Source organism: Rhea pennata, chromosome 1, assembly GCF_028389875.1.
Source record: "Rhea pennata isolate bPtePen1 chromosome 1, bPtePen1.pri, whole genome shotgun sequence".
Classification (NCBI taxonomy): Eukaryota; Metazoa; Chordata; class Aves; order Rheiformes; family Rheidae; genus Rhea; species Rhea pennata.
The window spans coordinates 146,876,660-146,902,287 of NC_084663.1; the positions used below are offsets into that span (position 1 = coordinate 146,876,660).

A 25,628-nucleotide genomic window follows, 5' to 3' on the forward strand; every position below is an offset into this window, starting at 1 on the left:
TTCCAATTTCACTTCAATTTCCTCATTGCTCATCTTGCAAACACTGTGGAACCAAGTTTGCTCACAGAAAAGCTAAGGGATTTTTATTCATGCCCATGCATAATTGTGCATATTTGTGCCTCATGAAATGTAACCTAAAATGAGAAACTGGGCTAGCGTGACTCAGCTAGAAAAGCACTCAGCTCAGGCAACACACTTCAGTGGAGTACTCACTAGTGGCTATTTGTGAACACCTCTCTAGTCCAAACAAATCTGCTAAAAAGAGTGTCAGGCAATTCCAGTGAAACATATTAACAGAGTCATGATATTAGTGCACAGTTTATAACCAGAGAAAATTTAACAAATAGAAGTTTGTAGCAACAACAACAGTTCATCAGAGATACTGTTTTGGTGCAAATGTCATTAAAAGCAGAAAACACAGGAAGTATAGACGGCAGAATTTTTATTTTGCAAAGTCTACGTGTGTCCTTAGCATAATTTAAGCAATGCATTGCCATTGCAATCCTGATTGCTACAAAGTTTAAGGTAAACTTTTTGACTGCATCTATTGCACGCTTTCTCCGCAGCTGTGTAATAAAACCCTTCTCCTGCATCAGAGATTCTTCATTGTGATTATCTGGTCTGTAGAAGTTCAAATTGAGTAGCTGACATAGTTACAAAAGATGCTGTTCGTCTGTGCCATTCTATTTTATAATCTGTGGCATATCACTCCAAGCCTGTGATTTCTTTTTGGCGAGTTCCATCCATGATGGCTGATCTGCAGCGGCATTACTGGCTTTCTTGAAGTGGCTTATTTCCTCTTTATCCACCAGTGTTGGCGACTGAACTACTGTGAATAAAATACATGTACGTTTTATGTTAGCCTGCTGTACAGCTATACACCTTAGCTTTTTCACTGAAAACCTCCAGGGCCTTGCCCTGCAGTATAAAGTCTTTACATTTCACATAGAAACTTCTTTAACAGTACATTGTTGAGGAACTAACCATTCTGTGCAGAAAAGAACATAATCTGTTTTTCTAATGAACAGCTTTTGTCCCCTAAATTTACTTCAAAACACATGATAATCTGGATTTCTTGCTATCACTTGTATAACATCCAACCCCCAAAAGAAAAAGTCTTTTCCTCAGTGAGAGTGTTTATTTGAGACTTCTTCCTTTATCCAGCCTTCAACTTGGAGGCATTTAATTTCCTTTCAGATTTCTGCCCGCTTTCAAATTTGAATTTACCAAATAGATTCAAAGATATTATGGAGGACTAATAGGCAGGCAGTCTGTGATCACATCATTCTTGCTTGCTTAGGAAACCACTTTCAAACTGAATGCTACTGAAACTAATTTTGCATTCATTTTACTTTCTACACTAGGACATTTGGGACCCAGCCCCGTGGAAATTCCTTACGTTCTTGATTTACATTTATGTAACCAGGACTTTTAATTTAATCAAAGTGGTAAAAGGAATATTCCACCAAATAAAACTCTAGATATGAGTGCTGAGAAAACAATTTGCCCTTGTTGATTTTGGACCAGGGAAGAGATTAGGATCTACGCCCTATTCCTTTTCCAGCACAGTCAAGCACGATGTCTTCTGACAAGGTTGTGAGATAGCAGCCTACATCAGTATTTAAAGCATTTTCTTTCCTACCAGAGACAGAATGAGACAGTGAGTTGCTTCTTGGCAGCAGCTCTTTCATTTCAGACTTTGTCTCTTTCCTCTGTTCTTCAGAAGAGTTTTTAGGTGCCACATGTGAAGGTTTCCTCCAGTGTTGCTTCAATGACCCCTAGGTACAGAGAAGAATGCAAGTAATGCACAGAGAATGAAACCAGTGTGGAAGAAGACGAGCAGAAGGAGTGGGTGTGATGCCTGTTGCCTGGTTCACTCACGCATTTCCCTTCTGCCTCCCAGACCTTGTGTTTCAGGGCACTGAGGCTTGGGAGGGCTAAAGGTAAATGAATTTCCATAAAGAAGAAATCAAGTGCATTTTCCTGTGAGCTCTCTTGCCGCTAGCAAAAACTGTTCTGAAGTGGTAATTTCTGGTGCCATGTGGGAGAGAGAGAAAGTGGGAGTTGTACAGTGGCACCAAGCCTCACACACTGCAGTCAGAAGCATCTTGGCAGATTTATCCATTAGCTGATCTAGGGAAATGAAATGCATGGCATGAATTTTAGGAAATTTTGCCAACTAAGATCTGGAATTTCCTACTCTGACATGGAAACTGTATTTTGGGATCCATTTAAATGCATGGTGTTTTAAGTGCTGTGACAATATTCAGCGTTATTGCAGTTTATAATCTTGCAAGACATTTCATTAGGTATTAATTCTTGTTAATCTCACCACTTCTGTTTTTCATCATCTAGAGATCTTTTTTCTTACTCAAAGATGTAATACAGTAATCTGAGTTTCTAGCAGAACTGTTCTAAGTAAGAAAGTAGGTCATTTGCACTGGGAATGCTCTACTGGTAAAGGACACATTCCTGCATCAGCATAAGGTTTTTACTGTGCATGAGGCAATACAGCAGTTCTCACAGTCTGCTCGCCTCCATGAGCCAGCCCAGGAACAGGGAAGCCTTGTTAGTATTCTGTATTAATACCAAGTGCTTCTGCTAGCACAGCTTTGTCATCTGGGAAGATCACTTGCTACAGGTGTAACCTTCTTTTGCATGGGATCGTTGAAAAGGACCTCTTAGCCCGTATTCTGTGTCACCACATGTGTGTCTGAGTTACCAGTATATAAAGAGCCAGAATTTATATCTTGGCAGTCTCTGCAAGTGCAAAAGTTATTTTTATCCTACTTCACTTCTCAGGCACTGAAAATTGTTACCTAGGAGCTTCTGGGACCAAGCTGTTCATTCAGTCTTAAATCAATCAAAAGGTATGGGAGATACAGTGAAATGTGTGCTTAAAAGAACCAGAGACTGTATTCTTCTGTACTGAGAGATGTCTGAGACATCTCTCAGTACAATTTAGCACCTCATTTTGGTTATTTTAGTATATAATACACACATTCAATCGGGTAAGCATGTACTCGGCACCCAAGACATTTTACATATCTGGAATAGTTCCAGGATTTCTTGGAGATACGAAATTACTTATCTGAATAACCAGGGGCCACATTTACAAGAGCAGTGTCTTGTTACTTATCATTATTAAGCGTCTCTAATCATTACAACATTTGACAGGTATAATAGCAGTAGAGCTAAATAATACTGCAGGAATGTGATACAGAAGCATCACAAATTTGTACTGTAAGTACCTCTGTTCTTTCCTTTTCTTTACTGTGTTTTTCTGTATCTGACTTAACGTCCGGAGTCACAAGCTTTTCTCTATTAAGAAGGTCCTGCTCCTGTTGCGTGCCTCTCTGCTTTTGTCTCGCTATGGTAATCCAGACCGGCTCTGCAGGACTGTCAGGTTCTCTTCCGGAGTCTCCAGTAACCACTGGGGAGGGCACGCTTCGCTCTGTTGACAGATTATTTATATACATGGTTATTTGAAAGAGAGTTGTAATTAACTTCAGCTCTCACTTGCTCAGTACCCTGATTTGTCACATGAAGAAATGCGATAAGCCTGGATAAAAAGGATTTTTTTTAGTTTGGACCCCAGGAAGCAATCTTCCTGTTTTCACTACTCTACGTTACCATTTTACTTGTGAATAACATTTCTCATCTTTTTTTCAGCTGCAGCCACAGGAGGAAGGTGCGAGAACATCAATCAAGCTTCATTAAACTACCAGTTTTCCAAGGTCTCCACTTCTGCCCCTTCCTCTGATCTGCTTCATGGCCTTTTCCTCAGAGACAAGCCACAGCTGACTGGAACGTGGACACAGCTGGACTGCAGTGGTAGAAAGGCAACCCCTCCCTGCGGCAGCTGCCTTCACCCCTTGCTCTTTCCATGCTCGAGCAGCAGTAGCCGATGTCTTCGTCTGGTTCCTGCCTTCCATCCACCCCTCTCAGAGCAGCCGAGCTCACGTAGCCCCTTACTGCCCGCAGTCACTGTAGGCAACAAAGCAGAACGATCCGTGTCATCTGACCACACAGAAATCCTACCGAAAGCACAGGGTTAATGCAGAGTCCTTTGAAGTGATGTTTAATTTGACTTATCCCTGCTGACACTGACTGTGCTATTCATCTGGGCAATCATTCTCGTCATGCTCTACCACAACTGAGATTTCAGTGAGACAATATACAAAGCCCTCTTCCTGGAGGAAAGGGTCAAAAATGCTACCCTGCCACTCTCAGAATTGCTGTTAAGAGACAAGCAGTATCTAGAGGTATAGGGAAGTGAAATATCCTATACTCAAAGATTCCACAAAGGGAAATCCTGTCCAAACACTGAACAGAATTTGACCAAGGGAAGAGTCTCAGCTCCTCTGTTCGCTCCAGCCCCGACGTTCCCCACTTTTTCATGGGTTTACATTGCACTTAAAATTCAGTTTTCCAGCTAACACGGAGTCTGTATGGCTTACAAGAGGAATAACAGCAATACTAAACACTCTGGTTAGAGTAATGCCAGTGCCTCAGAGGAAAATGAGTTAAGTTCTCCCAGCCATTTCTGGCCACTAATGTACCCAAGCCAATGGAAGGCTATTTCAGAGCAGAAGTTAAGCATTTCATCCTAAAATCACGCACAGTCTTTCCCCTAAAAAAAGTTTGTTACCTAGTCAGCATCCTATTCAGGGACCTGGGATGAGGCAAGCTCCACCAGGAAGCACTACTGACATAAGATATCTCATTTCTAGCTCTGTTACTCCAGTATTTCCTTTAAGCCAGAGCAAGGCTTTTCCAAGCAATTTTTTCTGCTTGGCTGGTTCACTGCAGCCTTGTCTTCCCAGCAGAGCACCAGGCACCTGGGCACCTGCATTCCCTGGGGCCAAGCTGCTGCGCCTGGAGGAGGCTGGTAGAGAGCTGGGCCACCCTGGCACTGGCCCCCCCCCCCACCACCACCACTGAAGGTAACAGACACCTTTCTGGATGGCTTTTATGGCCTAATTTAGCAGAACATGGCTCCAGTCAGGAAAGCAGCCAGATGTTTCTGGAGGTCTGTCTAAGAGGCATGGTAAAGGCCCAGGAGATGAAGGCAATGTTGCTCTCCCAAGCCGCGTACTACAGACTGAGCTGGGACTGGTCTGAACGCTGAGCTGGAATCTGTGAATCCACACACATTTTGAAGGGCCCATAAACTTTCTTTGCTCAGGTATCTTCCCGTGTCACTACTTGTACTTCACCAGAAACAGAGTAGTTATTTGAGCAAGAAAACATTGTAAAGCCTACATTGTCTAAAACCAACAAAAACAGAAAACACATGTTTAGCAAGATAACATAGCAAGATGCAAGCAAGCATAGCAAGAATAGCAAGATATCAGAGCAAGATGCTTTGCCAGTTAATGCCTGCATTTCCCCTCACGCTCACTCATGTGATCTTGTAGGATCAGTGTAGATCTTGATCCTGTGAGAGGAACAAGCCAGGAAGTCCAGCTGTGCAAATGCAGCCCAGATAAAGCAGGGGCCCCCAGACACTGGAAAAAGCTCCATCCTGCATGGGAATTTACTCCAGTGCTCTGCACCCCCTGCACTCTGTCTTTTCATGCTAACACACTTGTTTCTCTCATAATCTTCTCCCATTCTCTTGTTCACTATCTGTCCTGGCTTCATTTTTGTTTCATTTTAAAGGAGGATAGAGAATAAGGCTGTGAAAGACCTCAAGATGTCATCTAGTCCATCCTTCAGCTCCACGGCAATACCACTTGCAAGGCAATTTCACATAAACTGTTCCCTGACAAATGGGTATCTAATCTGTTCTGAAAAACCTCTGAAGATGAGACAGAGATCTCAGTCTCCTTAGACTATCTATCTTAGACCTTGGCAGCCCTTTCCTACTAGATCTTCCTCCCTACTGGCTAAACTAAATTTTCTTTGCTTCAGTTTAATTCTATAACCCCTCCTACACTTTATGGACATGAACAAATTTCAGTAGCCTTTAATGCATCTGAAGACTTACACCATGTCCTCCCCATTTCTTTAACTTTTTTTGATTAGTTACATTCTCTACATCACTTTTGTTCCTGTAGGAATTGTCCAAACTTGGCCCAGATCTTATTCAAAATATGGTGCTCAAAGCTGGGACACAGTATTCAAGATGAAACACTGCTAGCATCAGGTGAAGTGGAAGGGTACCCCACATGCCTTGGAGATAGTCTCCTGTATACATCACTCAGTATGACGACGTTTTTTTGCAGTATTATCTTACTGTTGTTTCATACTTTTGTTTATGAGCTTCAAGTCTTGTTATTTCCCCTCTCCTAGTCCCTATTCATAACTGTGCATCTGATTATTTTTTCACATATACCAGTACTTTGTTCTTGTAATGAAAATGTTCTTTTCAGACTACATTTCCAATTTCTCAAGATAACTCCGATTTCTAATCTTGTCCCCTAGTGTGCCCACACACTTTCCAGCTTGGTAATATTTGCAAATGTAACAAGCATACACTGTATTCATCCATGTCCTTACATATAATGAATAGTGCCAGACCTAAGATAGCCCCATTTGATAAACAGATTGATTGCTGCTACTGATGGTGGTGGTGGTTTCTAGCATTTCTCAGAGGGTCCTTCATTCAAGATAAGATAGTCTAAGCCTATAATTTTAGTTACTTTCTATCCAAATTACTCAACTCATTTTCCTAGTGTGCCCCAGTGAACTCCCATGCATCAGAAATGTGAATGGCTAGTAATGTCAGCTTTACCAAGATCTTTTCCCACTGAAGTTCTCCCTATAGCACGCTGGACCCTTCCTGTAGCTCCATCCTGTAAATATACTCTGTCCTCACCTGTCTAGACCGCTTGTCCATGCCTCAGGAGACAAGGCTTTTCTCACCCTAAGTCCTCAACATCTTACATTTCATCTTTTTCTTTCTTTTTTATTTTTTTTTTTTTTTTAGGTGGCTGAGGTTGGAAGGCACCTCTGGAGATCACCTAGTTAAATCCCATCTCAAGCAGGGTCACCCAGAACGCATTAGACAGGATTGCGTCCAGCCAGCTTTTGACTATCTCCAAGGAAGGAGACTCCACAGCCTCTCTGGGTAACCTGTTCCAGTGCTCTGTCATCCTATAAATAAAGAAGTTTTTCCTTTTCAGCTAGGACTTCATGTGTTTCAGTTTGTGCCTGTTGCCTCTTGTTTTGTCACTTGGCACCACTGAAGAGTCCAGCCCCATGCTTCTGACATCTTCCCTTACGGTAGTTGTAGACGTTGCCCCCTTAGTCTTCTCTTCTCCAGGCTGAACATTCCCAGCTCTCTCAGCCTTCTCTCATATGAGAGATGCTCCAGTCCCTTAATCATCTTAGCAGCCCTCCACTGGGCTTGCTCCAGTAGCTCCATGTCTCTCTTGTCCTCTAGTGTGCCTGCATGCTTTCCAGCTTGGTAGTATTTGCAAACGTAACAAGCATACGTTGTATTTGTCCACATCTATAACTATAACGAACAGTGTCAAACTTCAGACAGCCCCTGTCAGAGCACTGCTACACAGAGCATTTTCCTTCACCCATCACCATATTTTGACCTTCCTCACTGCCTCCGATACCTTTGTGCTCTCAAACACAAGTCTTCACCCTGCAAGTCCTGCTCAAGCCACCCACCAGCTTTTCCATGATATTGGAAATGTGGCTTCTGCCTTGACTCTGCTAGCGATGTTACTTTTTAGTCTTTGTGATAAAAAAATCACCCTTTGTGTTTTCTCCCCTTTTCCCTGTCACAGGCATGGGAGCTTCTCACAAATGTCAGCTGAACAACACATTATTTTTCTTCCTCAGCTCCCACAAGGCAATACTGACAAAATGACCGGTATGCTCAGTCTCTATTTACTGCCCTAAATGCAACAGTCTCATTGTTACCTGTGCTCTTATTTATCTGTTCTCCTCACGTACTCAGGATTCATCTTTCTGTTATTTCGATGTGTATTCCCTGGCACAACAGGGTTCCCATCTCTCAGGGGTATGATTGGAGGCCACTATTATAATAACGCCTTTCATAAGGCAGATATTGCAATGGAAGACATCAAGCAGTTTGGTTCTTCCAACAGTTCTCCCTAATGAGAAACCAGACATCCTAGTCATACAGATTAGAAGGTAGCTAATTTAGAGCCAAGTATCATCCCATAAGAGATGGTTGCAGAATGTTCCTGTGAGAGTAGCAAAAAATTCTCTATGATCATCTTTACAGAATTTATTTACATCTACATAGGACTGACACTTAGGACAGTGCAGGAATAACACCTACAGAGGATCGAGAGCTGATCTGCTTACTTTATGGAAGGGGCTTTCTTGTTTCTTTAAGTTATTATGTTCTACTCTTCATCTTGTAAAAGTCTTTGCTACAGAAAGTAAGTCAGGCCAGCAAGAGAGAAATAAAATGTGTTCGCTTCAGCAGAAAATAATCAGATGCAATCTGTGCAGGATTTACTACCTCATCTGTCAGTCAGAATTACTGTAAGAGGAGGAAGTGGTGTTTTCTCTATTTATTATTCTTCCGATTGCCCAGAGGTCCTTTTCATCCTCCCAATCCCCACTAGAGAAGGTGGTTTGGCAGTATACATGGGTTACTGTTCCAGCCAATTTACAGTACATGCAAAACATGAAAGATGGTGAAGTAACACAGGAGCTAGTAAGATGAAGCAAATCAGCAGGTCAAGGTTATCTGAGACTCTTCTATGAAACCTTGGAGCCCTGAAGGGCACCAGGAGGCCACAAACATTCCCAGGAAGTGACTGTTCACAAGAGAAGTGTTCCTTGCACATCTTTTCCCCCAACTCAGTGACTGTCTGATCACCTCGAAGGAGTCCTTCCTATCTAATCTCACGCAGTCATGAGGCAGTCCGCGTGTTTTTGTGATTCACCATGCGGCGAAGCACAGCATTTACAGAACTGGATGGCCCAAGTGGAACCAAAAGTACTCAAAAGTACAATCTAATTCCTGCTTCTGCTTGTAAGTCACATGCCCAGCAACTAGCACAACAGTTCCCAGCTGGTGTAGTCTACTTTTAGGCAGACAACGTGGTCCAAAATGCAAGGCGCAGGCAACCTTTGTCAGATGTTGTTTGAGTTGCACATGGCACAAACTCTGCTAAGGCTCCGCGTTTCGTTTCCCCTTCTGTGAAGCAGGGGTGTTCCTATCCTCTTGCGTGTTACAGTCGAGATTTTCTGATTAAAACTGAATTCTGAGGCTTATTCTTTAGTTCTTATTACAAGATGTTACTTCAAACAATACGCTATTCATCTCATTACTCAATTTCATAAAATAACAAAGAATATTGTCAGCAGTAATTTATTTCTCATGCGCTCATACTTTTAACCTTGTGATTGCAGCTGCCTTTTGTTTCCTTGAAATTGATCTGGCCCGAGGCGTTTTGAGAGAAGATTCCCTTCTTCCCCTTGGAATGAAGCGTGGCGATAAATCACCGAAAATGGGAAAATACCAGGTTAGAACTTGTCAAATTGCTCCATGCATAATGTCACCAAGCATTAAAAATAACATTTCACTTATATTTAAGGTCTTCTGCTGCCACTTGAAACCATACCCAAAGGCTTCTGAAGCCCCTTCCCTTACTTCTTTCACCACTCAGCCACCAAACACACAAGCAGCCGCACGGTCTGCCAGCAGCCAGCCCTGGGTTCTTCATCACTTCCTGTAGCTTCAGGACTGGCCCCGGAAGATAACCACCAAAACAAAATGAACTATATCACATCTTCGAAATTCCCTCACTCAGATAAGAAGGACAGGAGCCCTTCTCAGCTGGACCAGACAAGAGCTGAACTGACCAGCCAAGAACCTGTTGATCTTCAACGGAAAATTATCTTGCTGAAGTCACATTAAATGCACGTATCTATTTTCTTCAAAATCTTATTAAAGCAGAAATTGTTTTTTCTCAGAGACTAGAGGCCTGGCCTTACAAGTAGATTTTTTTCTGCCTAACAACAGTGGAAATGAGTGTGTACACTTGATGTTGGCATATTATGCTTTGATATGTTTCTGCTAGTTGCATGATACGACATTAATTTTTATGTACAAAAGGAGACCTAAGGTTGACTTATTATTGTATATTGATTTACACAAACATGTATAGAAAATGAAAGAGAAATCCATATGTAACTGTCTACTGACAGACAGATATACCCACTATATTCCAGTGTATGTAGGGGCGGTGAACAGGGTATTTATGTATACATGTATGTATGCATGCATGTACAGATAACCACGACCAAGGCATCTTAAACGTTACTCTGAGCTTAGGGCTTGATTTTTTAGAGATGGTCTCAGATGCCATACCTATTTCCTTTAAATCCAAAAGTGTGTACAAAATACAGCAGAGGCATTTTGTAACATTTTCGGTCTTCTCGTAGCTGAAAATGAACATCTTACACTTACAAGGGCTGCAATTTTATGTAGAAAGAAACATTTTTCTTGTTGTTTCAAAGACTGGATTTGCTAGTCCAGTATGCCAAGACATACCAACTTCATTCACCATCAGCATTCACCGTCCCCCCTTTTGTCTTTAGAAGAAAGTCAGCCTGCTGCAGCTCCTCAGTCACTGATTTTTTTTTATGTCCTAACGTGCACACTCACACAGGTACTGCTTATGGTTTTGCTCTTGTAATAACCTGTTAGTATGAGATTTGGGTTCTGCTCTGTAAGGATTTATAGAGAAGTGCCTCAGCCCCAAAGAGCACAGGATGCTTTTTAAATTCTTGCAAAGACTTGTGCCTTTAGCTGCAGCAATTTGCAATTTACTCCTCTGTGGCAGCTAGGGTGACTGCTTTCTCACACATAAAAAACTTCTCCCTTCAGCCACCCAGACGCCAGCAATCCTCTGCTAGTTCCGCAGGAAACTCTAGTGACCGAGAGTGCTGGTTTCGTTTTTGGTGCTAAGCCAGCATGCCAACAGCATTGCCTTTGGTACTAGTTTTCCAAAAGTGCTGAAAGTTAAAGATTGAACTGAAAGAACCAACTTGTTCCTTCTCACCCCATGACACACACAGTGAACTGACGTTTTCTAGATGGCTGTACATGAAAAGGGAATTGCACTGCCTTGCATCCTGCTTTCACAGCTTGCCTTCTGGTTCAGCCCAGGAATTTCCTAACGTGCAGTAGGCTGAAACTCCCTGACAGCACATGAGCGCCTCTCAACAGCAACCACAGCTCTTTGAAAGGACTAATGAGCTCAAAGAATAGAAGTGGGCTGGGTGCCAGCATGAAGGGTGGCAGACAAAAAAAAGAAGCGGGTGGCCCAGAATATCTGAAGGCTGGAGGCTGTTGTTAAACCACACGTACCATAGAAGAGCCATGCCGATTATGCTTTTCTGATTACCGCTGCTTGCAGTTACACAGATACACTCTGGAGCCTCTGGCTGAGGCAAATATTCCATGGAGCATAAAATGATATTTTTTTTGCAGAGGTATTGATCATTTTCCTTACTGTATCCTGTAGCTCTCTTATGTTGTGCAGAAGTGCACTGCTTCTGAGTTTCCCGAAGGCGCTAGGGTAATCCTTCTTAGGTAGTACTATATACATACCCCTGCCAAAGTTACTGTTGTGCCAGGGCAATTAGAGACACGGTCATGCCTCATTCACCTGTAACTTAATGGTAGCCAGCCCAGGCTCATGCAATAACTTAGGACAAGGAGGTGTTTGATCAAATATCTAGGGGGAAAGGTCTGTAGTAAGATAAAGAGAAACTTGAGTCAACCTGGAGTAGAATGCTTCATATTTAGAATCAAACTCTTTTAGTTCTGGCCTGCTAAAATGTCAGAATCCATCACAAAGCTATTCCAAGCTGGAAATATATTGAAAACTGGTAGCTTTGCTTAAGGTGTTACAGCAATTAAGTAAAGAAAGAAGATGAACTACAATTACAGAGCAGTGTGAACTGCCATATTAAACCATCACAGACCATACAAATTTCTTACAGTAATATCAGGTGGAGAGGAACATATCTGAAACAGGGCTCTCAACAAGCAGCCCCCTGTCAAGCTCCAGGCCTGTGCACCCCTGCCAAGTGGCTCGGGGCAAGCTCTAACCTTCACACACTATTTTGCAGAGGACATCTCTGAACATGGGGACAGGAGCCTCAGTCCCATGGCTGCGCAAGCAGTGAAGAAACCACAAGAGAAACGTGCTCCCTGGCTCCATTTCTTCACCTTGCCAATTCTCCAATGCCTACTATCTCCTCTAAGCTTGTAACTCCAGTGCCTCAATGCCATATATCCCTATTCCTCCATCTTCTAGCAGACTGACCCCACAGCGTTAGGTCTCCTCCTCATCTATTCTCAGTGTGACACTCCTAAGAACAGTGTGAAAGAGCCCTGACTACAGCCTGTCTTAATTGATTAGAGAAGAATTGAGGGTGATTATGAATAATCAAATACTCTTCAAGGGAAGACAGTGGGGAAAACGTGTTTAAGGCAGGGCTGGGATTATATAAAGGGAAACTTGGGGCCAAAAAGAGGTTTCTGTCATCCTAAAGGACAATTGCCTTACTGTATCCTGACGACTTTGCATTTTGTGCTCTTACGAAGCTCAGAGACTAAGCTCATCCACCAAAGAGTAACCAAGGGGTGGACCTCTGGGATGGCACACAGAAACCTTTTTACTTGCTCGGCTGCCATCTCTCTCACATGCTTAGCATCAGCCTTGTGACCAGATGGATTCATAGCAGGGAAGAAATTTCTCCCATATATCAGAAGACCCAAAGAGTTTCTTTTCCTTTTGGCCTTTCTTTGAAGTGAAGAGCAGAGGTCACCTGCTAGAATTGTTTGAGTGTACTCTACCTAATTTGTTTCCTGACATTGCAAATACCTCAGATACTGGTGCCACTTTCAGTCTTTTCTGTTCTCTGCCTGTGGCACACAATACATCAGTCTCCAGAGGACTGGATTTTTTACTCTAACCCAATTTGGCTTATAATGTGGACAACTGGATGAAATTTAAGAATCTGCAGTAAACATGACCTTATGGTCTCTTCTGGCTTTAATCTCCATGAAGCTACAGGGTAGCTAATATCTGTTTTTAAACAGGGAACAAGTAACGATAAAGACATAAATGAGTAAGCAAAACTCAGGGGAGATGACAAATAAACAGCGTGTTGAGCATGCTGCGCAATTAGTAGTACTTCTCCCTCACTGTTATGGTGAAAAAGAAGGTCTAGAGATCTGAGTCACTCATCCCACACAGAGAACTACACTTAATACGTGCTCCTGGCTCCCGAATTGCCATACAGCAGCTCTTACAGTGCCATTTAGTAGTTCAATATTTTTGTTTCAAAACACTGGCTAATGCACTTTTTAAATTTTTTAAGTGTCACTTTGAACATCCTTTAAACAATGCCTTGAAATATTAAAATCCCAGTTAAAATATCTTATTCTGTCTGATACTTCTTTCCTGCTGTTATTAGGTTTTTTTTCAGCAAGGGAAAATGAGGGAACAACATCACTGAAGGTAGAGCCTCAACTCACACTCACCACCTTTGTGTTTGACACAATAGTGCTTCACACTCTTTCACAGACAGGGCCATTGCTCAAGAGTTAAGATAACTTTATAAAAAAACAGGAGTCTTACCAGGCAGTTTACAAGGACTTGACTTTTTTTCCAAGTCTCTATCTTCATTTCTGGATTCAGGAGACTGAATAACTTTGTCCTGTTTCTCCCTGTTTGCACTGGTATTTGGAATAGTTATGTTTTGCAAGGCAGGCTTCTTAGGCAATGGAGGTTTGCCACTAAGCTGTTCAGAGGACCTTGCTTTGGATTTGATGTTATCATTTAAAGAACCACCAAAATTTGCATCGTCTGTCTTTTTGATCTGTGCCTTTTCACCTTTTAGAAATGAAGTCAATCCCTCATTTTCTAAATTAAACTCTGCACTGAATCTTTTAATCCCTTTTGATTCTTGTGAAGAGTTGTCTCCATATTTCAAGGACAGCGAGGTGGATCTAAGTTTTACTTGAAAAGGACTTTTATCTTCACAGCCTAGCTGACTCTGAGATACCACGGAAGAATCACTTGGGGCAGGACCTGCATCAATAGCCTGAGAAACACAGCCAGCCAACATTTCTGCAGATTGGCCTGTGATCTCATTGTTGGACTCTGGCAGCAAAGTCTGTTTTTTGTTGCTACTTTTTCCATCCTCCAGATCTGATCCTGTCTGCAAATCTTTCCACCTCTCACTTCTCAAGGACACTTTTGCTTTGGAAAGGAAGACTCTGGTATTTAATGAACTTTCACACTCTGCACTTTCTGGAAAATGTAGGCTTCTGGTCCTTGGCCTTTCTCGTGCAGAGAAAACAGAAAACTTTCTCAAGGCATTGAATTCACTGGCTGCTTTTTCTGCTTTCTTCCCCAAAATTTCCTCCTTGTGGGTCAGTGACTGACAGTTCTCCTTATCAAAAGGAGCTGCCTCTTGTGTAGTCTTTGTTTCCTCTAGAGCCCAGGAAGCAGATGATCCCACCTGTGTTGAAGAAGCAGGATGTAGAATATGGGAAGGGACAACAAATGAGTCCACGTGCTGGAAAGAACCTTTGGGAAACTGCTGGATAGACTCTGACAATACAGCAACTTCTTTCTTTGCCTCTCTGTTGCAGGACATTTCCACACATATCTTATCATCCTGTATATTTTCCTCTGATCTGTCCAAAGAAACAAGATTATGCTTATTAAGTAAAATATCTTCTTCAAATGATATTTTCTGTACTGGAGATACAGTAGGAAGCTCCTTATGTTCTTGATTTAAAGTATTGACTGACACATCACCCTCACCTTCAGACAGCAGAGCCAGTGTTTCTGAGGAATCTTTTTGCTTTTGTATTTCTCTGTCCAGACTGCAGTAGGGAGAAGTTGCGTAGTCTTTACCATCTAGCAGCAGTGAGGACTCAGGCTTTGTGCTTACTGTTTCCTGCGCTGGTTGGCAGCTCTCTGGTCTATCCTCTGGTAGCCCGGCTTCCTGTACAACAGCACACTCAGAAGCAGGCTGAGTCATTGCTGGTCTCAAACCAGGGGGAAGGTCCTTAGGCATTCTGGGCTTCTGCCATGAAGCCACATCCTGTGCTGCAGCTGTGCTGCATGGCAGCTCTTGCTCACTGGTTTTCAATACAGCATCCGGTAAGTCTGTCTGCATCTCTCTGTCATCATCCTCCTCTTCTTCTGGTGTACAGCTCAGATCAGTCAGAGATTCAGACTGGGTCCTCTGAAACAAAGAAATTCAGAAAGCCTGATCACCATGTGCAGAGTCACTTTTTCTTTTTTATCATTGTATTTACAACTGAGATCTTAGAGAGAAAAGTAATACTTGCCTTCAATGCTGAGCATGCTGTTTTCATAACCTACATACTAGATGCTTATTTGGCTGAGCAGACCATGGTATAATGTATTTAACCAATATAAAAGTAATCAAGGAAACTTCGTTCTGCACAGCTGGTGCTTTCATGCCTCTATAGATGGGAAGTTCATCAAAACAATGGCCATTGGACTGTCCTTGGCACTTGATGCCCCAGAGCATACTGGATATGTTGTGTAGCTCTTGGGCAAAAAGCAGCACTTGAAAGAGAAAAATCTGTCCCTTTGTATTTTGCTACTCCATAATAGGATTAAAAATAAAACTACCCATTCTTTCTGAAATATGACCTTGAAGAGGCAAGCGTACATAGAAAGAAGAGAAAAAAAAAAACTACTGAATAAGTCCTTGAGGTTATGACACACTATGCCAGCTGAGTATCTATCCCCATAAGGCAATCTTCTGTCTAATCACACTGATACAGCATTAGAACCTTGCCTCCCTTGTATGAAGCCTTTTTTTTCTTTCAAAAGTTAGACTATCTGATGAAGGTTTATAAATACATGTGTGGTTATCTGTGAATTCTTTGTGATTAAGCTTCAGGTAAGCTTCTTTAAATATGTACTTAGGACTGGCTAAATATACGGGATTATTTCAAAGCATGTTATTAAACTGTTGAATATGCATTTTCATATGGTGCCTGTATGAGCTTACTGAATCACTGTAGTTTGTTGGGTAAATATGTGTTTTGGATGTAGGCCCTGATTCTAAGAACACAAAACTTGAACTCTGAAAACACTTTTAGAGCTCACATAATTTCCAGATTCACAAATACAACTGCAAAGACAAAACTGCAATGCCACCTGCATTCACAGCCCATATCTAGTGAGAACCCAGGAATATAAAAGCCGAAGACAGCAGTTAGCAAGCCACAAATAAAGTACACAGGAAAAAGGGGGCAGGCAAATGTTTAAAAATCGTAATATCAAAAGGTATAAACATTCTTGATGGAAAACCAGCAGGGCTCAATCATCTGGCAGTTTAAAGTAGAATGATATCCTTAATGTTAAACAAGCCAATTTAGTGGTTTTAATGTGTTTAAAACACTGAAAGAAACCACAGATAATAAAGTGTAAATACTGTGGTAGGAATTGTAAATTTCAGGTCTAAAACGGGAGAAAAAGAAGAAATATTAAATAATCTCCATCATAAGATGCAAAAAGAACCAGATAAAAGATTTAAATTAAAGAACAACAGTTTCAGTTATACACATATTTTTTTCCTGTGAAGACTTATTTTCAAGTCTCTGTAGTGCACATAAAGGGTTTACAAGTTTGGGACAGGAAAAGGACTGAATGCAGAACAGTCCTATGTGCCCAACCAGTATTTGGTTACAAGTAACAGCTCACAATTTATTTCTGTAATTTTTGAAAATATAATCCCAATGATACCTGGGAAGTTAAAAAAAAAAAAAAAAAAAAAAAAAAAAAGAAAGAAAAAAAAAAGAAAGAAAGAAAAAGAAACAGCTCCTCCATCAATAGTGTCCCAAAGACTCAAGATTTTACAGGATCTTTCAGGCCAGGAAAAGTGCACAAGCTGATCATAATTTTTCTGAAAAGATAACATTCTGAAAGTATGAAAATAACTAGTCAGCCTCAACTTCTGCCTCATGGACAAGACACTAAGTTGTACCGCATGGTAACTTTAAGAAGAAACTTTCACAGAAACTACTGCATCAAGAGAATTAACAAATAATCTCAAAATATTTATTCTGTTCTTACTGTATACTCCAGATACGTATTAAATAAAGGCTATTAAAATCCAACAAAATATCTGTGCACTCATGTGACTTTCCTTAACCAGTCTGAGTTTCCATATGAAACTCAGTAAGAAGTTCCAGTTTTTGTTTCAATGGTGACACTGTTTTTTCATAATTACCTGAGAAAGCCTTCTCATTTTACTGGATCTCTGATTCCGGGGTTTTATTAAAAGTTTGTGTTTAGCAGCAGAATTATCCAAGCAAGATGAGAGCTCAGGTGGAGTGTCAAAGTTGGCCGTGGGCGAGATGCTGCTGTCAGATATCTGGGGACCTCCAGTTTTAGCACTTCCATGCCTAGGGAAGAGCTGGCTAGCAGTAGGTTGAGGTCTAGAAGGACTCAGTGAGACCTAAAAAAACAAAAAAAACAAAAAAAAAAACAAAACAAAACAAAACAAAACAAAACAAAAAAAAAATCCCCAAATGGAGAATCAAACAAATAAACTAATAAACTAAGACATGAAAATAACAATCTTACAGAGAAGGGGACATGTTTACTGGCATTTTGTGGTTGTCCTGGTTTCTTTTTGACTTTTTAATAAATAAATTGGATTTCCTAATGTTGCACACGGGATATTAGTGTTAGCAATTTTGCATTTTAGCAGAGAGAATATCATGTTATATAGTCCAGTGCGAGAGAACAAGTCACATTTAACTAGAAGATCTAAAGCACAGAAATACATAGTCAGCATGTTTTTAGGAAATACATATATGAAGAATACTCAGTTACCAATCCTAAAGGGGAAATTTCCTTTTTGGGTCTCTCCTCCAGCATCTATCTAGACTCCTACCCAGAGTTATTTTTTCTTTATTTATTTGTTTTTGCAAAATAAGTGGAGAGTTTACCCTGAAGCATAACATTTTATTTATAGATTATTTTAGGGGAGGAAATGATGGACAATTCCTACTAGTGGCCTGGAATTTCCAACCTGACCAGTACCATCCAGAAATAACTTCTGAATGCCCCCAAAATGTGCAGTACTTTCATAAAGCTGAAATTCAACTTTCCTATGTGCCTCAACAAAAAACACCCAAGTCCAGGGCTGATGCAAAAAGGAGACTGAGAACTTTGCGAAAAATGACTCTTTAAGAAGGGGTCTTCCTTTCTCTCTCTTTCAGTGTTTGCAAATAGGCAAAACGGTATTTCCGAGCTGTCTGTCATAACGTTAAAGTGACCTCTGCCAGCTCTTGGTAACAGTCCTCTGGAGGCTTGAAATTCTAGTGCATTTCCTTATGGAAGTTTTCCTTCTTTGTCATGCCTTATTCAGCTGGACAGAAGACTTCTGGAAGTCATATTGTACTGAAGGGAATGGTTGAGAAAGGGGAAGAGCAGTATAGTGTTTATTTTATATGGAGAGGAAAAAAGTGTCAGCATTTTCTGCATGTAGAGTTCTGCACACGCTCTGCAGCCAGAAGATACTCTGGAATACAGCTAGGGCCTGCTACCGCTTCCTCTACATTCAGGGAAGAACTCCCATTGATTTTAGTAGAGGCTGGATCCACAGCTTCCAATCATACTTTCTATTAAGAATAAAAAACAACAACAAAAAAGGAAGCAACTCAACCATGCTGAATAATGGATGCTCTCACTAATTTGCAGTAGGGTTTCTCTACAGTATCTGCAATGTAGTATTCAAATATGACTAATGTACAGCAACGATACATGGCTGCAGTATACATTAGTACCTAGCAGTGAATACATTGACATTTCAACTCCCTGATAAGACACAACACATGTTCTCTTTCAAGGCCCGTCACTGCCTGCCTGCCTTTCTTTGGCTTCAGATTTTCCTTAAAAACTTGCATTTCTTCTCATTGGCAAAGCTCAGTGTTGGCCATTATGTTAGAAAAGCAAGAATCTGGTTTGTTACTCCAGTTAAAATTTCAGCAGGCTGAGTGAATGCCATCTCTGTGCTGGCTGCAAAGACTGCCTGGCTTGTGAAAAAAAAAATCCATCTAAGAAGGCTTCCAAGACATTTCAAGGTCTTGTTGCCACCCAAAACCTCAGAGTTGTGATATGCAAAACCGTACTACCCCTCAGGCCTGCAGGTTCACCGTTACATCTCCTCCTGACTTCTAGAAGCAGGCCGAGTTTCTCCGAAACGCCAGCTGAATTCTGCATTTTCAGAGGAATGCATTCATGTGCTGCTACCTTCTGGAGATACTCTCAGACTGGACCGGGATGCACAGAGCTCTGAACTACCTTATGGGGCATGTGGAAAAGCTGACCAACCATAGTCACCACAGCGTCTCTGCAGTTGGAGAGTGAGTCAGAGTGTGACGTTAATGGAGCTACAGAGAGACATAAATGCTCCTTTAGTGAATATACATCTGGAACGGACAAATATTTTTACAGTGAACTCATACCAATTTTCAAGAAAGACTTTCTTCACATGTTCTATTTTTTCTTTAAAACATATTAAGACTTCACTGTATATAAGCAGTTTTTCAAACACCCTCAGGTAAGTCTAACAAGTGGGGCCAGAAATCTTTGTTGAGCCCTGTTGCAGCTGGCCTTAAAATGCAATTTACATAATTACCAAGAAATGGTCAGCTTGGGACCAGCTTCTTTATTTCCTTTTTGCAATTTCCCTCTATCCCTTCTCCTATTTCTAGGAAATGTTTTTTACTTTACCCCCTGTGTTGCTTCCACCATGACTCCAGCTGCAGACAACTAAAAGGGACTCTTCAGAGCCTTTCAAAACCACTCTTTAATCAGCCACAATGTCTGACTGCTGATTGAAGAAAACCATCTACTTGCTTGTACTCAAGTCCTGAAAATATCACTTCAGTAGAATTTACAGCTTACGCTAGCTCACGTGGCCAGAATCTGATTAAAGACTGAATCCCAGACTTCTAAGCAGCAATGTCAATCACTATCATCAGGTAAAATGTTTCTGTATCAGTGCAAGGTAATTTTGTACATAAAGCAAGAATCTGGGTAGGCATCAGAAGACCTACGTTTTGTTCATGTCTCCTTAGCAAACTTCCTCACGCTAGGCATATAACTTAACCATCCTTTACAGTAGTTTCTCATCTTTAAAAAAAGGACACCACTTCTCTCTGTGTCTAAATCTGTTTTTTTTTTTATTTTTTTTTATTTATTTTGAAGATTAGATCATATTTGTCAAGTTTGCTGAAGAATGAGATACTACATGGCTTAGTTACTATTAACTGGAGATTATTTGATGCTGGAGAATTATGTTGATAAACAATCATAGCTTTTTATGTTAGAACAATAGCCACTGAAACAGTAAAACAGATAGACATGCAATTACATACACAGAAGGTTATTTTTGCAGCAGACAGTGAAATAATATTTATGCCTTGCATTCCTTTAAAAGATTAATATACATAATTGCTTGGCCCTTAATACATTTGTCAGAAGTTACCTGTTCTTCTTCTTCACTGCCTGTTCCAGCTAAACTCAAAGAGCTAAGGTGCTTGTGAGAGTCAGAGAACTGTGGGATGGAATGAGGAAGAAATTCAGTAAAGATGACAAATGAGACGGACATACTGGTAGAAATCATCTACGCAAAGTGCACACAATACTGACAATGTAAGTTGTTTTTCTCTATAGTCTTAAGGATTAGCAAGGACATTGCAAACATAAAGTATAAGACATGTAGATAAAGAACGAAATCATCTGTAACAAAACTATCATTTAAAAAGAAAGAAAAGATTCTTATATGTTTATTATTCCTGTGACCACATAAAAAAAATACTAAGGAAGAGATTATAATCAGCACATTTGAGGGAGACTACAGATTTTTCAGCCTTTTTTTATGCCTGGCAGCTATCTGTAGTCCCTAAACGCCCACATCACCTCCGATCCTATGCACACAAACACACCCTCTCTTTCCTATTTCTACATTTTCTGGCATGATCTTTATATTTCAATGGAAATAGAGAGATTTTAAGTAGCTGTTTACACAAAGAGATACCACTTTCTCACTTTGAGTAAGCTATTTCTGAATGATTCAGAGATGAAGTAGTAATACATCTCGCAAACCAAATAATTTTTTCTGTCTTCCACAGATAGCTGAGATAAGTCATTAAACACTGACTTTTGTCAATACCCGAACTACTCACTCTCATCGCGCCTGAATTTAGGATTTCCTGAAGCAAAGATGTTTCTGGAGGACTCCTGGGTAATCCATCATCTTCCGAACTGGTCCCAGCATCCTCTGAGCGCTTTGCATGAAGTCCAAATGGAGGTGGAGGTCCCAATTTCATGTTGTGCTGTAGTTTCAACTACAATATGTCATAAAATATATTAATGTGTGAAAGTGATAGAGGTCTCCCCACTGCATTTTTTTCAGTTCAGGTCAATGAGTCACCTTAATTTTAACTTTACTATTGAACGATCCTGAGCACAGGACATCTTTCTTTAGAGGTCTTCTTAGGTGGCCAAACAACCTATCCATTTCACAACTATCATTTCAGTAGAACCAAGATATGATACAGTTGTCTAATTAACAAATTCAACATTTAATGTAATCCGCAAATGACAATTACTTAGTAATCAAATATTGAACTATAAAGGTTATATATTTTTTTTAAAAAAAATCAAATCTGGGAAGGCATCCCTTGCATTTGAAAAATATATGTTGTGTAAATTACCTGTAAAGCTCTAATTCGATCAGAAATGTTCTCCTGAGAAAACACTCTTACTGGCCTTGCAGGCTCTTGTCCAGTCTCAGGGATGAAAATGCTATCATGCGACAAAGCTCTGCTTCCCATAATGCTTTTGTGGGTCCTAGAATAATACAGCAAACTTGTGAAAGCACACAGACATCTTTTGTCAGTCCTCTTGTTCTTAACCCTTAACTTGGGGTGGAGGATAAATGTGCACCACATACATTACAGCTGAGATTCCAAACTTCTCTCTGAATACAGTATAGTCATTCAGGTCAATCTATGTGTGCCTTAAAAGCTAAGCACAAAATTGCAAAATTGGACCTATATTCTTAACAAACTAAATCAAAGTCAGAGATGGTTTAACCCCAGCAGTTGAGTTATGTTTTATGAAAAGCTGTTGTGGTCATTTTCCTCTGCTTAGCTCATAGCCTAACTGAGCAGGTACTGGAAATGTGTGCACATGGCATTTCTTCTAGAATGCTCTTCTTTTAAATTTTTTAAATAAGGCAGGTGAAATGGTAAATCTGAATACTGAGTTGTTTGGATTCAAGCAACTACCAAATTAATTGAAGAAATTATCTGGCAAAAGAAGGGGAAGGGGAAGGAAAAAAATGGAGTATAAGTGTATTTCTGGATCTAAGGTACTGTCATAGGGACATTCAGAAACATAAACAAACATGGCAGAAAGTAATATTTTCCTTGTAATGGCTGCTATAAATATGTTTGATAAAACAATAGGAGGAAAAAGTTGATCTGTATTCCTGCTGCAGAAGGAAGGAAAGCCTGCTGCTTTTGTTTAAAACATTAGAGACATCAGAAGAACAATTTATCTTAGTGAAAATGTGATCTCTGTAATGCATCCAAGGTCACAGTGATCTATAGCAATTTGCTAAGTGCCAGTCAGGGCTGTTACGGCTGCTCAATGCACTGACATTTTACATAGACTGAAACAGCAGCTAGATAAGCAATGTTGCTTGTGCACACTTATCCCAGCATGCTATTCCTTTGCTGTTCTCTTTCTAGAAGACATACATCTTCCAGAAGTGTACCGGAGGTACCCTGCATGTCTCCTCAGATTATGAGCACTCTAAATAATTTTCCTTTCTTTCAAAGTATTTCCTGGCCTTTGTCGCTTTAACCAAATATTAAGAAACAATAATGTAATAACACTGCCAATACTGGCAGAGGAACATGGCCAAAAGAGGCAGAGGACTGTATGCACTCAGACATGGCCTGGTTGAGTAGCACATGAGGCAGAGTTAATCTGACCATCCAGGTCTCGAAAACACGCTGCTGAACAAAAATGCTACAGCCCGTTCTTAGACCTGATACTATCAAGTTGTAAATTATAGGGTAGCAGAGATGATCAGACTGGATTAATATTGCTGTTGCCAATACTGCAAAACACATACATTAAAAAAATTGTTAACAGGTTTCTTTTGGTTGTTTGGCGCTGCCTAGTGGCCACATTACATCACGTCATTTTAAATGGACTGGATGGTTACTTTTCCAGTCCCTAAACGTAACGGCATCTCTTGACTACAGTTTCTAGTGCCTGAAAAACCACTGCCTGTATTTGAGAGGCCCGATGTCCATTATTGCAAGGATTAACGCAAGGACTTTCTTTTTAGGCAGCCAAGGGACTCTTCAATCCCCTTGCACCCAAGAAAACAGTTGAACTTTATACCACATTTCTCGTGCTGACATTTCAGATGAAAAGTAATAGACAAGATTTTTGGAAGTGCCTGAATGAAGATGGGATTTTCAGAGGCGTTCAGGTATGCAGGCTGCAATTCTTCCCATCTAACTTCAGACATTACAGCATAGGTATCTACATCAGACCTGATCACCCCAGGCTCCTATTTACAATCAATAGGGAGAAATAGGCACTTTCAGGGCACGGTTCACCTGAACTACTTCGGACACAAGAATGATATGAGCCATGTCTTAGCCTCTGCTGATTATAGAAGACCACCATGGTGACTAACTTGGTTGCAGAATCTATCCTTTGGTCATATAAATCCCATATGCACATAGGAAATAAAGGCTACACAACCTCTGATTCCTGCTGATAGCAGTGGGATTCATACTGTTATCTCCTCCTTGCTTTTGAAAACATATGTAAATCATAAGCCATCTAAATTTAACTGTCTTCAAAAGATGCATTTTAGGGGCAAAACACTGTTCTGGTAAGATATAAACTTAGTATCTTATCCATACTTGAAGAAGGGAATTACATTCTCTTGAAATGATAACTCAAGGTTTATCTATGCTTAAATGAAAACTTTTCAAATTATTATTTCTTGCTGTACCCCACTCACCTCATCTGCAATTTGCCTCACCTTTTAATTTGTACTTTCCTTAAGCAGGCAGCTGTTCAAGAATATGGCATTCTGAATAAGAGGAGGAGATAATTTGGGGGTCTCCTTAATCTATAAACACTCTAATAGTTCTTCATTTGTTTACCAGCCACAGTTCAAAGACTTACTCAAGTTCATCTTCAGAATCATAACCAACACATGTGCCTTGTGAGGCCGTGACATCACTTGTTGACTGGAATAGCTTCAGACTGCTGCTCCCAGCAGATGACAATGTCTCTTTCCTTTTCTTTTTGCCAAAAAACTTTTTGAAAGATTTGAACTTCGATTTTTTCTTTCCTAAGTAACAACACATAAAGAAGATGTTACTGGTAGCATCTGCAAGCTTTAGGAAAAATAATAAATCCCATATAGCTTCATAAGTGGATTTGGTCCTAGAAGAGGCAACATGGTCCACTCTTGCATTAATGTCTGTCACATCTATACTGATACCATGAAATTACTATTATCTTGCAAAATGGATTGCAATGTTTATGACATATAAGAAATAATCTACAAGTAGAATATTTTCTAACAGAGTTTCTACTTGCCTCTTGAGAGGCAACATTAGACTATTAAGAAAAACTTTAGCATTAACTGCCTGAGACATAGAGAAGAAATTACAACTTGGAAACACTGCCTTTGTTCAGCAAGCTAAATAGTGAAGATAAGGACAATGTCGTTATCAAAACCAATTTAAACATAGAAATGGCTTGCTTAGGTGGAATAAATAGTGTCAGGAGGCTAATGCTTCACAATATCAGTTGTATTGTACATTCCAGAATATTTTGAATGGTAATTATGAGGCTCAATGGATCACAAAAAATATTAAAATAGGAATCAAGCAATAATCTTGAAAGGCAATGCTAGTCTGCTCAATGAGAAAGGACCTGAATTAGGAACAGTTCCACAATCCAAGAAGAAAAATATGTAAAATGAAATCAGCATTTTGGACAAGACATCCCAAAAACTTGTGCCTGTCCCAAATAAGTTGCTATGACATTACTGCAAGACACTTCTGGCAGTGTTTCAGTTATTGTTAGATCATACTGTTGGTTAAAAAGTTAACTTTGTCACAAGATGCTACAAAAATCTTGTATTAAGCCTCTGACAACATGAAAAATACAACTGCCTTGGAGACGGAAAGAGAGAAAGGGAGGACACATTTTCTAAATAAACAGAATCACTTCTGTGATAAAGCTAAGGCATCCAAGCACAAAAAGTCATAACACTTCATTCAGTGGAAAACCCAGCAATTCTACCTGAACTGTCCTCTCCAAATCCTTCATTCTCTCGCACCTTAGGGTCCATTATCCTTGTGGAAGTGGCGTGACAGTCACTACAGAAGATGGAAAAAGTATCAATCATATCAAAGAAAAAACATTACTTAACTATAAACATTTATATAGGCAAGGTACTAAAATACATAAATAATATCTGTAAAAGAAAATTTTATATATGTACTGTATTTATAAATACATACATATTTTTTTTAAAAAAAAAAA

The 25,628-nt window shown here is 40.3% G+C and overlaps 1 protein-coding gene and 1 long non-coding RNA gene across 2 annotated transcripts in view; one reads left to right on the forward strand and one right to left on the reverse strand.

The window, feature by feature from the left end:
• Positions 1-466: 466 nt before the first annotated feature.
• The window catches only part of CRACDL (CRACD like), a 50,914-nt gene continuing 25,752 nt past the window's right edge, over positions 467-25,628 (reverse strand). The window contains exons 3-12 of the mRNA XM_062578173.1: positions 25,386-25,462; positions 24,255-24,423; positions 21,749-21,884; positions 21,218-21,379; positions 20,518-20,586; positions 17,248-17,475; positions 13,602-15,222; positions 3,252-3,454; positions 1,643-1,778; positions 467-829 (exon numbers count right to left, since the gene is read on the reverse strand). Of these exons, the coding sequence (XP_062434157.1) occupies positions 684-829; positions 1,643-1,778; positions 3,252-3,454; positions 13,602-15,222; positions 17,248-17,475; positions 20,518-20,586; positions 21,218-21,379; positions 21,749-21,884; positions 24,255-24,423; positions 25,386-25,462 (2,947 nt within the window). The 3' untranslated portion in view covers positions 467-683. The remainder of the gene's footprint in view (positions 830-1,642; positions 1,779-3,251; positions 3,455-13,601; positions 15,223-17,247; positions 17,476-20,517; positions 20,587-21,217; positions 21,380-21,748; positions 21,885-24,254; positions 24,424-25,385; positions 25,463-25,628) is intronic.
• LOC134140180 (uncharacterized) lies at positions 4,470-7,129 on the forward strand. Its single transcript, XR_009958334.1, has 2 exons — positions 4,470-4,946; positions 6,935-7,129. It is a non-coding gene; the product is annotated as an uncharacterized LOC134140180 (long non-coding RNA).